The 12,155-nt window shown below is 37.1% G+C and overlaps 3 protein-coding genes across 3 annotated transcripts; 2 read left to right on the forward strand and 1 right to left on the reverse strand.

The window, feature by feature from the left end:
• Nucleotides 1–1,499: 1,499 nt before the first annotated feature.
• zmynd10 (zinc finger, MYND-type containing 10) lies at nucleotides 1,500–10,501 on the reverse strand. Its single transcript, XM_079463359.1, has 14 exons — nucleotides 10,186–10,501; nucleotides 5,054–5,231; nucleotides 4,722–4,812; nucleotides 4,503–4,611; nucleotides 4,310–4,426; nucleotides 4,102–4,155; nucleotides 3,805–3,957; nucleotides 3,493–3,581; nucleotides 3,305–3,396; nucleotides 2,752–2,921; nucleotides 2,475–2,600; nucleotides 2,272–2,393; nucleotides 2,023–2,148; nucleotides 1,500–1,822 (listed from the first exon to the last, which is right to left on the reverse strand). The coding sequence occupies exons 3-14, from the start codon at nucleotides 4,805–4,807 to the stop codon at nucleotides 1,723–1,725; spliced, it is 1,344 nt and encodes a 447-aa protein (XP_079319485.1). The 5' UTR covers nucleotides 4,808–4,812; nucleotides 5,054–5,231; nucleotides 10,186–10,501; the 3' UTR covers nucleotides 1,500–1,722.
• Nucleotides 6,882–7,673, forward strand: fgfbp2b (fibroblast growth factor binding protein 2b; the record flags this gene model as incomplete). The annotated part of the gene is made up of 1 exon (XM_079461655.1): nucleotides 6,882–7,673. One exon carries the CDS (start codon nucleotides 6,882–6,884, stop codon nucleotides 7,671–7,673), a length of 792 nt encoding a protein of 263 aa, XP_079317781.1.
• fgfbp1b (fibroblast growth factor binding protein 1b) lies at nucleotides 9,775–11,975 on the forward strand. Its single transcript, XM_079463360.1, has 2 exons — nucleotides 9,775–9,830; nucleotides 9,917–11,975. The coding sequence occupies exon 2, from the start codon at nucleotides 9,935–9,937 to the stop codon at nucleotides 10,562–10,564; it is 630 nt and encodes a 209-aa protein (XP_079319486.1). The 5' UTR covers nucleotides 9,775–9,830; nucleotides 9,917–9,934; the 3' UTR covers nucleotides 10,565–11,975.
• The last annotated feature ends 180 nt before the right edge of the window (nucleotides 11,976–12,155 follow it).

A 12,155-nucleotide genomic window follows, 5' to 3' on the forward strand; every position in this document is an offset into this window, starting at 1 on the left:
TTCAAAAAGCTTTTGAAAGTTTTATATATTTTTTGTTAATGTTTTCTATAACATGTCCCTTAGCAATAATTGTGGGTACTCCTAGAATTTTCTTTTAGATTTGTATTGCTCTTTAACATGATGTAAAAGGAGAAAGTAAGGCCTGTTTTGTTGGTCTATGCACTGTCATATTGTATTTATTAGTTTTCATTCTTGGAGTCGAACCAAAATTATTCTGAATCAAATAATACAATTGTGTTTATCTAGATAAAAAGACGCTCAAAGCAGATAACAATTCAATATTTTCTGTAGAAAGTATTGTGTTTAAAATTTTGTGTACAATTTTACTTTTTTACCATTTGTTGTTCAGTGAATGCATTATTTAATTCTTAATTTCCTTGTAAGGCTTCTCTATATGTTAAATGCACTGAAAAAGTCTGACAGGGGAATTCACACAGAATAAATTGTGCCCGATAAGAGTGTTTATTTGCACAAATCTTCTGTGCCGGTTTAGACCCTGAATCACTGGAAGAATAGAGCAAATAACACGAGGTAAAGCTGCAACCTGCCTTTATTTGCAGGCTGCATCAAGCAAAGATGAAGTTGTGTAAATATAATAAAAAATTTAGAAAATCTGCAACAATCTAATTTGCTTGGAAAGTGAAAACTGAAAGATGACGGCCTATTTAAATATTCAAGATGCAGTGCTATTTCTGTGCTGCTTGCTGCTTTTTAAGCTGTTAAGTGAATCGGTCCGTCAGATTTTTGTAGAATTTGATCTAAAGCCAAAGTCCTAAATACTGGTTTGTAATGTCAGTACCATTATAACACAAAAACAGGATGATAAAACCCCCAAAAAACCTTTCGCACTGCTTATGCAGTGCTATACCAGTTGAGCTACATGAACACTGAACAACAGTTAAACACTACACCACTAAAACCAAATTGTTATTATAGATTGTATAGTAAATGTTGAGCAAAGGTTTTTTTTGACTTCCTGTTGTCTTATGAGTGTCTTACTGTATTTAATTATTTTCTTTCTTTGTCCACATCTATACAAGAAAACATTTATTTAGTTCTCCAGGGTCTTGTTGTCACTCATGTTATGAGGCTCTAAACACTTGTACCATATGTTTGACATTTTACTTCGTGACACTAGTTTACATGAGATTGGAAGATGGAACCAGTGTGAAAGATATAATAAAAACTCAGCTCGTGGTGTTTTGTGGTGCTCTTTGTCAAAGGCAAGTTAAAGGCACAAATGCAGTAACTGGCTCTAAATGAATAACAATTTTAGAAAGACCACAGTATTTCTGAGGAGTTCCTAAGACTGCAACATTTTAAAGTGCAGATCAGGCTTGTTTTCATAAAATAAGCTAAATGTGTAAGAATTTGGTATTAACGTTTCACATGCATCACCACCAGTTATCACAAGTTTGACGGATAACACAAAAGTATTATAACTAATGTTATAAAGCATTAAAATCAGGGTAACAGTTAACTGTTCAAACAAACAATGTGAGAAATAAAAATGTGTTTTATGTCATACTGAATCATATTCATACACAGGTACATGGACAATGTTTATATATACGAATAATGGCCCATTACATATACTGTCTTACAGCTATCGAAAAAACATCAAGATCTCATATCCTATTAATAATATTTATGTTAGTCACTGTGTTGTGAGCATTTGTGTTACACGTCATTCTCCTCTGTTACTTTCTACAATGCGGTACATCAGCTTCTGAAATCCAATTCCTTCTGTAGTTTTTGTGTGGCCTCAGTCATGAGTTGGCACACAGGCTTGTGCTTTGGCCAGTGTTTCACCTGACACTCTCTACAACCACCAAATATCAGACAAATACAAATAATTAACAAATCATTTACAATTTTATAATATGCCTTTACAATGTGCTTAACACTGTCAAAGTTTAAACCTTGAGCGACAAAGCCACAAATAAATATATAATACGGTCCCTTTAAATATGTGTCTCTTATACAAAAATGACGTATAATTTCACTTTCTGCTTTTGATACCTGTTGCAATACCATTCTCCTTGACAGCGAGAGCAACGTTTCGCACCCTGTCTTCCACAACCTCCACACTTGGGTTTGTCTGGGATTAGATTCTCCATCACATCCAGATTATATGTGTTTGCCAACCTGATCAGAAAGGTCAGACTTCATTTGAAACTAATCCATTTACAGTCATAACTAATTCTATGTGTACATTAACTCCTCGTGTTATTTGTATTTCAAATACACATAATATCAAGTCAATCTTACCTACTAGCTTGGTCTCTTAATTCATTCTCTGAGGGGTTGAAAACATGTGTCACTTGGTGTTTAGCTATGGCTTTCCACTTGTTGGAGTTCTCGGTTACGATATCATTCCATATCTCTGGCAACTAAATGACAAAAAACAACTACAATGATGAAACCATGAACAAAACAATGTATATTATTAAATTGTGTGTTTGCTGGAGTACCTGCTCCAAGATTAAATCTTTTTTAGGAGGTGCTGGATCTGTGAGAGCAATGTGACTGAGAAAGTTCTTGAGATCAACAAGGTTTGGTATCTGATCTATCACAGTGTCTGTCAAAAATCCCCGAAGCTGCACACAATCACATAAAGAATTCCAAAGGCTCACATGTATTCGCAGGTAAATACGCTCAATGGCTAAATAGACACTGCATAAATATAGTTTTTAAAGTCTATGAGAAAGTTTATCATGCAGTATGAGAAAGACCCCATCTATGTCTTACCTTTAAGAGCTGACTTATGTTGAAGTTATTGAAATCATATTTTCTTTGGCAGTCTGGTTTGAGTACCAGGTTTAGTAGAGCAATCCACACCTGGCCATCATGTTTACTCAACTTTAGCTGATCCTCAGGCGGAACTGGCCTCCACTTCCCCTCTGTGTATTTCTCTTTACCTATAGAGCAAAATCTATGCAGTCACGGCTATAACATTGCTGGTGTTGAGTTCTTACCAATTCCCACAATCTTACTGGTTAATTTACTATAAAAAAATATGGTCGTAAACAAGAGTATAAGCGACATAACATCCAAATGCTTTTAACCAAAGTCAAATATTTTGCACATGCACTATATAGAAAAGGTGCTTAAATACAGTTATTTGTTTGTAGAAACATTATTTGTGACCCTGTAAGCGGTTGTATGAACAAGTATAACCTCACACTGTTTAATTAATACAGTTGTCAATGCAATACACTGACCGTGTGAATGTTGCCCCTGTATGAGGCTCTTGAATGAACAAGAGAGGAAATATGACACACATGGTAAAATTGAGACCAACCTCTGTTCCATGGGCAATTTTCCACCAGCTGAACAAGCACACAGGGCAAATTATGTGTGCTAAGCATCCTTGAAAGCACACTTAAACTCAAGCTACATTAAAGAGAAATGTCAACATTTATTAATAGACATATGAATTGAAACTGTTACATTAATGTGTTTTATGTGATGATCCGATTAATATAATACCTCTCTATGTGATCAGTGATGTAACACAGCACTGATAGAGCCTTCACGGAGATTTCAAACTCCAACATATCACTCTGCCTCTGAAGATCCTGCAGCAAATAATAAAGTGTACAGGTAAATGAAAAGCAACATGTGCCTGCCATAGATTTTTTACGTGCACACATTTGCCAAGAAATTTCTTCTGGGAACCGACCCCTCCACAAAAATAAATAAACAGGGACGTTGCCAGACTTCATGGGGCCCTCGGACAGAATTAAAGGGCAGGCCCCAGCCCCCATATACCCACCACTGTCACAGTCACAGGTTTTTTACCTGTATGGATGTGCCGTCTGATAGCTGTACATGTGTAATTCGGTCCTCAGCAGGGATCTCTACACAAACCGAGCATCCGGCCAGCAGAGTGAGCTTGCGGTGACAGTAATCCACCAGGTCAAGAACAGCATCATCGGCTGCTTCACTGGATTCCTGCATGTGTAACCGACACATATCATTTCAGCATTCACATATCATATAACTACCATTCTAAATTGGGTTTCTGATTCTTGGTCATCTTTTTTGATTAAATAATAACTAACAAGTTATATAAACCTGACATTTATAAGTGCTTACCTTGTGGTACATTATAGTCTCCAAGAGGTTTATAATGGTAGCTTCGTGGTGAATCTGAGGTTGTGAAAAATTACGTACAAAATGCAATGGCTTAAGCAATTTGTATGAATCATATTCAGAATGCTGGATTATTAACTCATTTAATACAATTTATGAGTAATTTAATAGAATAATAAGGATGTTAAAGTAGTCCGACTATTAGACTCACCACCATGTAAAGTAGAAATGTGCTCTTTGGATTAAAGTCCTTTAGTTTACAAATTATAGGGAACACTTTGTGTTTCCAGATTTCTGTGAGTATCATTGCATGTACCAGTGTAGGTATCTGGAAAAGATATGGAATACATTTTAGTCTCCTAACAAAACAAAAAGTGTAAGTGTTTAGATAAACAATAAATTACCTTTCCCAGTGAAACGAAGAGGTCCTTCACAAATTCCTCTTGACTAGCTTGAGCATTCAGAATAGCTTGCATATTAAGTTTTTCAATGAACTCGTGCTGACGAAACCACCTTTACGAAAACAAACATCACATTAATCGAAAGATGAGAATGACGGACATGTATAGGCTATACATTTTAATAACGTGTTTACGTCACTTTTAAATGAGATATTTACGCACTTCGGACTTCCGATTTCACGCAATGACATCTTCTCCAGACTTTGAATATATAATTCAGCTTCTCCGTGTAAAAGTACTGCATCCATCGTTTCTGGAAGATCGTTGTGAAAAATAAACGTGCTTATTCCAGGCAAACAGTTCGGAGACAAGCTTGTCTCTATGGTTACAGGTAAACACTGACGTACCCGAAGGGGCGTGGCTCCCCCGCTTGCATGCACGCGTGTGTGCTTTATACACTTTAAATTTGAATTATTCCTGGTATTACTATTACAGTAAAACCGGAGATAAATATAAATGATACAATTTTATAAACTTCCCACCTCCATGAGTACCTCATCATTAGGCACAAAAACAAATCGAGGTTGCCCAAGAATTAGCCTCAGAACTGGTCTTGCTGATGAAGATGCAGACGTGAAAGGAGTGGGTAGTGTAGGACTCTATGAAGTTTTCCTCCATCACTGGCTCATCGACCACCATAGGAACTGCATCATGCAGTTGTACTGTCTGGAGCTGTAAACCAGGCACGAACAGAGCTACTTAACTGTTGCCTTGTGCCCACATTTTACACATCATCTTCTGAACAGCACCAAGTTTTGTTCTGCTTGGGAATCCGAGCTTGCTTTTATGAACCTATTGTGTAATTTACACGTACAAACATTTAGAAACCGCCTGCACTTGTAACTGTCTGAAAAAAACTGCAGCATTGTCTAGTGATGCTTTTTAACAGAGGGAGCATTTTGATGTCAAAAGGCGTGTTTAAGAATTATTTTGCTTTGTTACTTTTCTGCTACAGTACAAACTAATATAAAATGTCATTGAAATATTGTGAAATAACATCATTTGTTATTCTGCTTAAATGTAATATACAAAGATTTGAAGATGACCCCATATTTGTTCAGAATTGGTGCTAAATTTATGTCACCCACAAATCAATGTAGAGAGTTTTACAAAATGCACGAAAAGCTAGTCATAAATATATATTGAATTATATATCGTAGTTACATTTGCAAATAAAATAAATATTTGCAAATGTATTTTAGTTGAATTCATTTGCGGATGGCTTTCTGTGCATTTGTGAATCGCTGCACGCATTTTTGGAACATTGCATGCATTTGTGGATTACTCTCTGTACATTTGTGAATTATAAATAATTTCCAACGTCAAGCCGGGCACACAGTTCACAAATAGGTGTACTCCTCTCACTATCTACTCAAGCCAATCGGGTAACTTCATCTTGCATGTTCTAGCTTCAGCCAATCATGTTTTGAAGAATCAGAGCGTGGACATGGCGGTCGAAAATGTTTGATGTACTAAACAACAAGAATAGCCTCTTCTTTTTACTACTCACTTTATTGTGTTTTTAATAATGGGTTTACAGTTTATATGCGTTGTTCTATTAGAAATGTTCATGACTTGGTAACTGAGTTGTAAAAAGTAAAGGCCATTCTTCTTGAAATATGTATCAGACTCATTTTCTTTAGCTGTCTTTGTGTGACAGGGGCTCCTCGTATCATTACATATAGTACATGTAGTATTTCACGTAAACCAATGGGTTAGTTCAAACCCATGTGTACAAGCTGAATTGCTTTCTTTGTCTTTTCTTTCAACTGAAATGTTTTTCACATCAACAGTCAATAGGCCACTATGTCAGCATATCTGATTGTATAATGTCTTATGAAAATTTTAGACCATGAAGATTCCATGAGCACAACCACTCCCATGTCGAACAACCCCGCCTCCACCCTGCTCCAAGCGTTCATTTAACAGAGAGCAAAATCAAACCACAAAATCATCAACACGCACAAACACACAAAATGTATGCACAAATATCATACCAGACAAATCTAACCCATATTTATAATACTCAGTTTTATTTCTTCCATGTATATACAGTTATATACAGTCTAGTTCTATATAGAGTTCAAACACAGACACACAGACTACTGTATAGATTATTACAATCAGTTCTTTCAGGCCACTCCAGACTAGAGACTGGAGGCCCCCCAGTCTGGAGATTTGAGTGTGCCCTGCTCAATGACATCTTTGTGGGGTCAGTGTTTATAAACCCGGTCTGTACCTCGGACACCTTCTGCACAGTCCTTAACCTCTCTTGCTCTACACCACCGTTGAGTGCCCTCTCCGTCTCTTCAACCGTCCACCATGAGAGCTGTACGGAGTGCTGCTCTCCTCCTGGCCTGCTTCATCTTGACCATCAATGCTCAGAGCAGCCACAACAACAGTCAACCAGGCAACCATAACCAGGGGAACAGCATCAACCACATTGACAGCACCCAGACCAACCAAAAGCCGCAACAGCCGAAAGGAAGCGTATTGGACGAGCCTATTTCTTTCAGCACCAAAGCAAAAGACGCTTGTAGCATGGTCATCTCCAGCCAGGCCAACTTCACTAAGCTCCGTGTCTCCTGCAAGAGCAAGGGAAAGTCTTACTGGTGTGATTTTCTGGGCAAACCTAACTTGTGTAAAGCATACAACAACAACCCCAGCCACTATTTCACTCAGATGATGTGGAACTTAAGAAAGCTCCACAATGCCTGCCAGGGTCCACGTGTCTACAAGCCACACATGTGCCGCTCCGCCTCAGATGAAGTCCAAATGTCCTTCCACTCATCCTGGCCCAAAATCGCCAAAGTGAAACCAACACAAGCTCCTCATGATCGCAACGAGAATCAGCAAAAGCAGCAGCAGACCAAGCTGAGCAGTAGTACCCTTAAGCCAGCAAAACCACAGCCTAAACAACCGGCTAAACCTGCATCCAAACCAGCCAAGACTGCTGTTTCCAAGCCCGTCTCTCCGCGTAAACCAGTCAAGATCACCACAGCAAGACCCACCGTGGCAGAACAGGAGCATGAAGCCACCAAGCTGGCAGAGGAGTATTGCTGGAGTAGTCTTCAAGGAGTCTGTGCCTACTTCATCAACTGGTTCCAGAATTAATTGATCAGCACCATTGGTAAGCACAAAACAGATATTTACGTATCTAAAGATATATTCAAATTTGATAGCAATTCCTGACAATGAGCTGTTTATAGAAAATGATTGTGTAGTGAACTATAAACATGAAAGGAAGACCAAAAAAGATGCTTCAACATCAATCTGATGCTCATTTAAAAGTTAAACAAAAACCTTCTTTGTATTGTTCATTTTAACTCTAAATGTAGACAAACTTAGTATGTACAGTGGATCAAATTTTTATTTTTTGTTTGTGTAAAATAACATTATGCAATAGAATGTAAACAGTAAAACTGTGGATGGGAGGTTGGGACTTCATGTTTATTTTTATATCATGGTGGGGACTTTCCATTGACTTTTGTTGTTTTCATACTGATCTGATGATATTTTCTATCCCCGAAAACCCCCAAACCCTAATTCAAGCTTTTAATTTTTCACTATCCCTTAAAAATAATAATAATGCATTTGAATATGTTCAAGTATGTTTTTTTTATTTTATTCTTTTAAATACACCTTCGTTTGAATAATATGGGAAGAATAAGAGAACATTTACTCAAATTCAATATTCAATATTAGTGACTGTTTTTCTTTTAACACCTCTTCCTTCTTTCCACTCTGTAGGTTTACAGTTTCACAGTGTTGCAAAGTGTTACAGTTACTGAGTCTTTCCAGGAGGGACCACGGCTGTGTGTGTTTGTGTGTGCGTGTGTGCTTTGTAAAGTACAGTACTTCCGTGCTTGTGTGTATCTTTCTGTGTGTTTCTATATTTGCCGTCAACATATTTTGATATAAATAAACATTTCTGGTAATTAAGCATCTTGGTCTATTTGGTCATTGATATGAATTATGCTTTTCATCTGAGGGAAACTAATACATAATATATTTTTTAGCTTTCATGTTTTGGCACAGCAGGGTGTGATAAAGTAATGCAGGTGAACACAAATCTTGACTTGTCTCCCTAACTTGTCCCCGGCAAATGTAGGAACTTGTCAACACCACTGGAGAGCAGTGTTGCGTATCATGTAAAAAGGTAAAGGCATTTCAAAATCCTAGAAATGTTATGGTAAGGCAGGCAGACTGATCTATTTGAATGTAATCCACGTAACAACCTTAAAGTTTCAAACGTTAAACAGCTTGAGTATTGACACACCTCCCAAACTGATACACACCCTTAACACACAAACAATCTGACAATGTTTTCCAAATGTTGTGTATTATGCTTTCATCACAGCACTATCATACCAGAGCTATGTTTCTATTAACACATACTTATGTATAATATGATTCGGTATATAATTGGTATATTATATATTTGTTGTTGGAAATGTAGGACAACAAGTGCATTGCCATAATACAGAATTATTCACATTTATCCCTGTTTGAATAATGTGAAGATAGATAAATTATTATGTGAGTCAGGTGATGTCTTGGAGATGGTCGCCTGAGTATCCTGCAGCATAAAACCCTTTTTTAAAGTTTAACTAGAAACACACAAACAGTAGCAGTCACCAGACATCATGATTGCCTGTGTGATAAGAGTACACTGAACAAATTGCTATACTATATTATTTTATTCGAATTTTAATGTAGCCGAACAACTATGCTGCTTCAATTGTAGCTACGATGTCAAAGATACAATGGCAGTAAATGAGCTACAAGGCCAGCTACAAAATGAGGCCACAACAACACACATACAAACATACAATATGTGTTTGACCCCCTTTACAGCACCCACAATGACCCACAACTACAACATACATCCCAAAACATAATGCAATACAGTTATGAAATAAAGTCCTAAGATTCCTAACCATCCGTATACATGCACGAGTTCCTATGAAATTTTAAGTGGCTTCAGACATCAATCAGTGCAATGTTTGAAAAAAAATGCCATAAAACTCATGCCCCGGGTTATGACTAAGTTCAAGCCTTTTCTAAAAATGCAAATGTATGAATGACGCACTTAGTGGATTTATGCAGGTCTTTGGAGCTCATTGAAGGGTTTAACTCACGTGAGTCAATCTGATCATCACGTAGTTAGTGGGTGTGTCACTCCACTTATAAGTACAACGCGTGGATTCATTCTGACGTAAAGCGTTCAGAAATCCCACCATCACCCTTCTGTCCTCCTAGCTGTTATTGGTAAGTTAAACGAACTTTTACTGCATTTTGGTGTACTTAGGATTTTGACTTCTACAACATGAATGGAATTTCTTGATATTTCTCAGGTCGTTACTGGTGGAAATATGTCATTCCGTGGACATTTTGCGCTCCTGCTGTTCCTCACGTGTCTCTCGCAGCTGATCTTAACTGCTGAGAGTTTAAAGGGGGCTGGAAGAAAAGAAAAAAATAAAGAGAGCCGAGGTGACAACGACTTTGCAGAAGTGAAAGGAAAATTCAGAACCAAGGACAAGGCGCAATGCTCATGGGTAGCGCGCGGAGAGGACAAGTACACTCTGACCGTTACGTGCAAGCCTGAAAAAGGGGATGAATTCACCTGTAAATACACTGCCAGTCCCGCGTCATGTCCTGGATATGTGGCTGAGCCTGAGACTTACTGGGTCCAGATTACCAGATCACTTAGGAAACAGAAGAAACTGTGCTCCGATCCGCGCTCCATGCTGAAAGCTGGCATGTGTAAGAGCGCGCCACAGGAGGCGCATTTCAAGCTAAACCGAGCACACGAGAAATCCCCCACGAAAGAGAAGACACCGCTTAGAGGGAAAGAGATAACCAAGATCGCGACGACGCCGGACACAACGCGCAAGTGCGCGCAGCACAGCGATCACAGCAAGATCGCCAAAGAGAAGTGCGGAGATTCCTGGGCGAGTCTCTGCACGTTTATTTTTACTTTAGTTCAGAACGGAGAATGTTGAGTGTTTACTGAGTGTGTGGCTTGAGAGATGTTGTGTTTTTATTCTTGGTAGTTCACTTTCAGGTTTTGCGTCTGGGGATTTTTCTATTCAGGGGAGAGAAATTAACACATTCATTAAACACATTTTATTTTAAAACGATAACATATTCCATTAAGATAACATTTAAAAAAATACAATCTAACTCATAACTGTAGTTGGTTTGTTGTCATACCAGAACAAAGGCTTACCAAACTTTAATTCCCATCACAATACCAAAAACCACATCATAACAGATATGGTTAGGGCTATTCAAATCCACGAAAGACATGCATCGACCTATTTTAAAGTGGGCAAAAGTGCCCTCAAATAAAGAACCCCCGAATTATAGGCCTATATACTGTTGAAATGTTTAAACTGTAAACAAAGTTTATTTTTCTTATTTTTTACTACCGCATACAGAAAAGTGCACTGTGATGATTTTGTCAAATGCAATTCACTAACTTCTAGGATTACTGTATTTATGACATATAAAATAAATATGTGTATTTATATGTATTAAAAGCATTTTTTCAAATTCCTTTTGACAAAAAATGTTATAGCTTATTCTTCAAATAATATTCTTTGTCAATATTTTGGCATGGTATTTATATTGTCAGTATATGCCATGGACAAATATAGTTTAGTTTATTTGTATTCACAAAATACGCATAATTTCAATAAAATAAAACTACTTTTGAACTTTTTACTCCAAACAGTAACCAAAATGTAAAAAAAGTATAATTTCTCTAATGTTTTTAACAAACGGAATATTTTCTATATCTAATTTTAAGTTTTGTTTCTGTAATTTCTGTCAGTTTTCAGGAAACTAATTTTCACGTTAAACAGAAATATAGGCTATTCAGTCTATCTTTTGGTACTGTTTTGACGTTGCAGTACACTGGTTAATGTCTGGTAAATAGTCATTTTAAAACTTCATTTATTAAGCTATGGGGTCAATTAAAGTTCCAAGAAGTTTGCTAAATGACTAAATGTAAATGTAAGTCTTCATATTTTCTCCTAAACGGAGGTCCGGACAGTATGCTTGTTGGAAAATAAATATTTACTCAATTTAGCTCAGTTAAAAAACTCAAGCGTATATACTGTGTATAAATATATATAGGCCTAAAAGATATGATATTTTATCAGACCATTTAGTTTATATTTTGATATATCCACAGTATGTAGCCTATATGTAGCCTATGTCTAATTATTAAAATGATCTCATCATAAACAGAAAACAAATGTGCTTACTAAATTAGTATTTCCATGCCATTCATACCAGAACCACTTCTATCTTTATATAATTTCCCAATGAGAACGTTGTTCATTAACAAATATGTCCCTGCTTGTGAAAACCCGGCAAAAGTATTTTTATCTTCAATAAAACAATATCAACAATATCTTCAATATTGACTGAATTATGTAATTTCAAAGATTGAAATCGTAGTTAAATGAATGCTTGAAATGAATCGTTGAATCGTCTGTGCTAACTGCTACTGTAGTTAAAATAATCAGGTGTCTGCTGCTCTTCATGCTGCGCGTCTTTGGCGGGAGAGAAGCAGCGCGCGCAGAG

Source organism: Barbatula barbatula (assembly GCF_947034865.1).
Source record: "Barbatula barbatula genome assembly, chromosome: 8".
Classification (NCBI taxonomy): domain Eukaryota; kingdom Metazoa; phylum Chordata; class Actinopteri; order Cypriniformes; family Nemacheilidae; genus Barbatula; species Barbatula barbatula.

Bases quoted from the DNA above. Each gene is read 5' to 3' on its own strand.
- zmynd10 (XM_079463359.1), bottom strand. From the start codon at position 4,807: ATGGATGCAGTACTTTTACACGGAGAAGCTGAATTATATATTCAAAGT. The intron at 3,582-3,804 runs GTAAAAAACCTG...TATTTGCTGCAG, and splicing joins CAGACGGCACATCCATACAG to GATCTTCAGAGGCAGAGTGA. The intron at 3,397-3,492 runs GTATTATATTAA...TCTTTAATGTAG, and splicing joins ATCACTGATCACATAGAGAG to CTTGAGTTTAAGTGTGCTTT.
- fgfbp1b (XM_079463360.1), top strand. From the start codon at position 9,935: ATGTCATTCCGTGGACATTTTGCGCTCCTGCTGTTCCTCACGTGTCTC.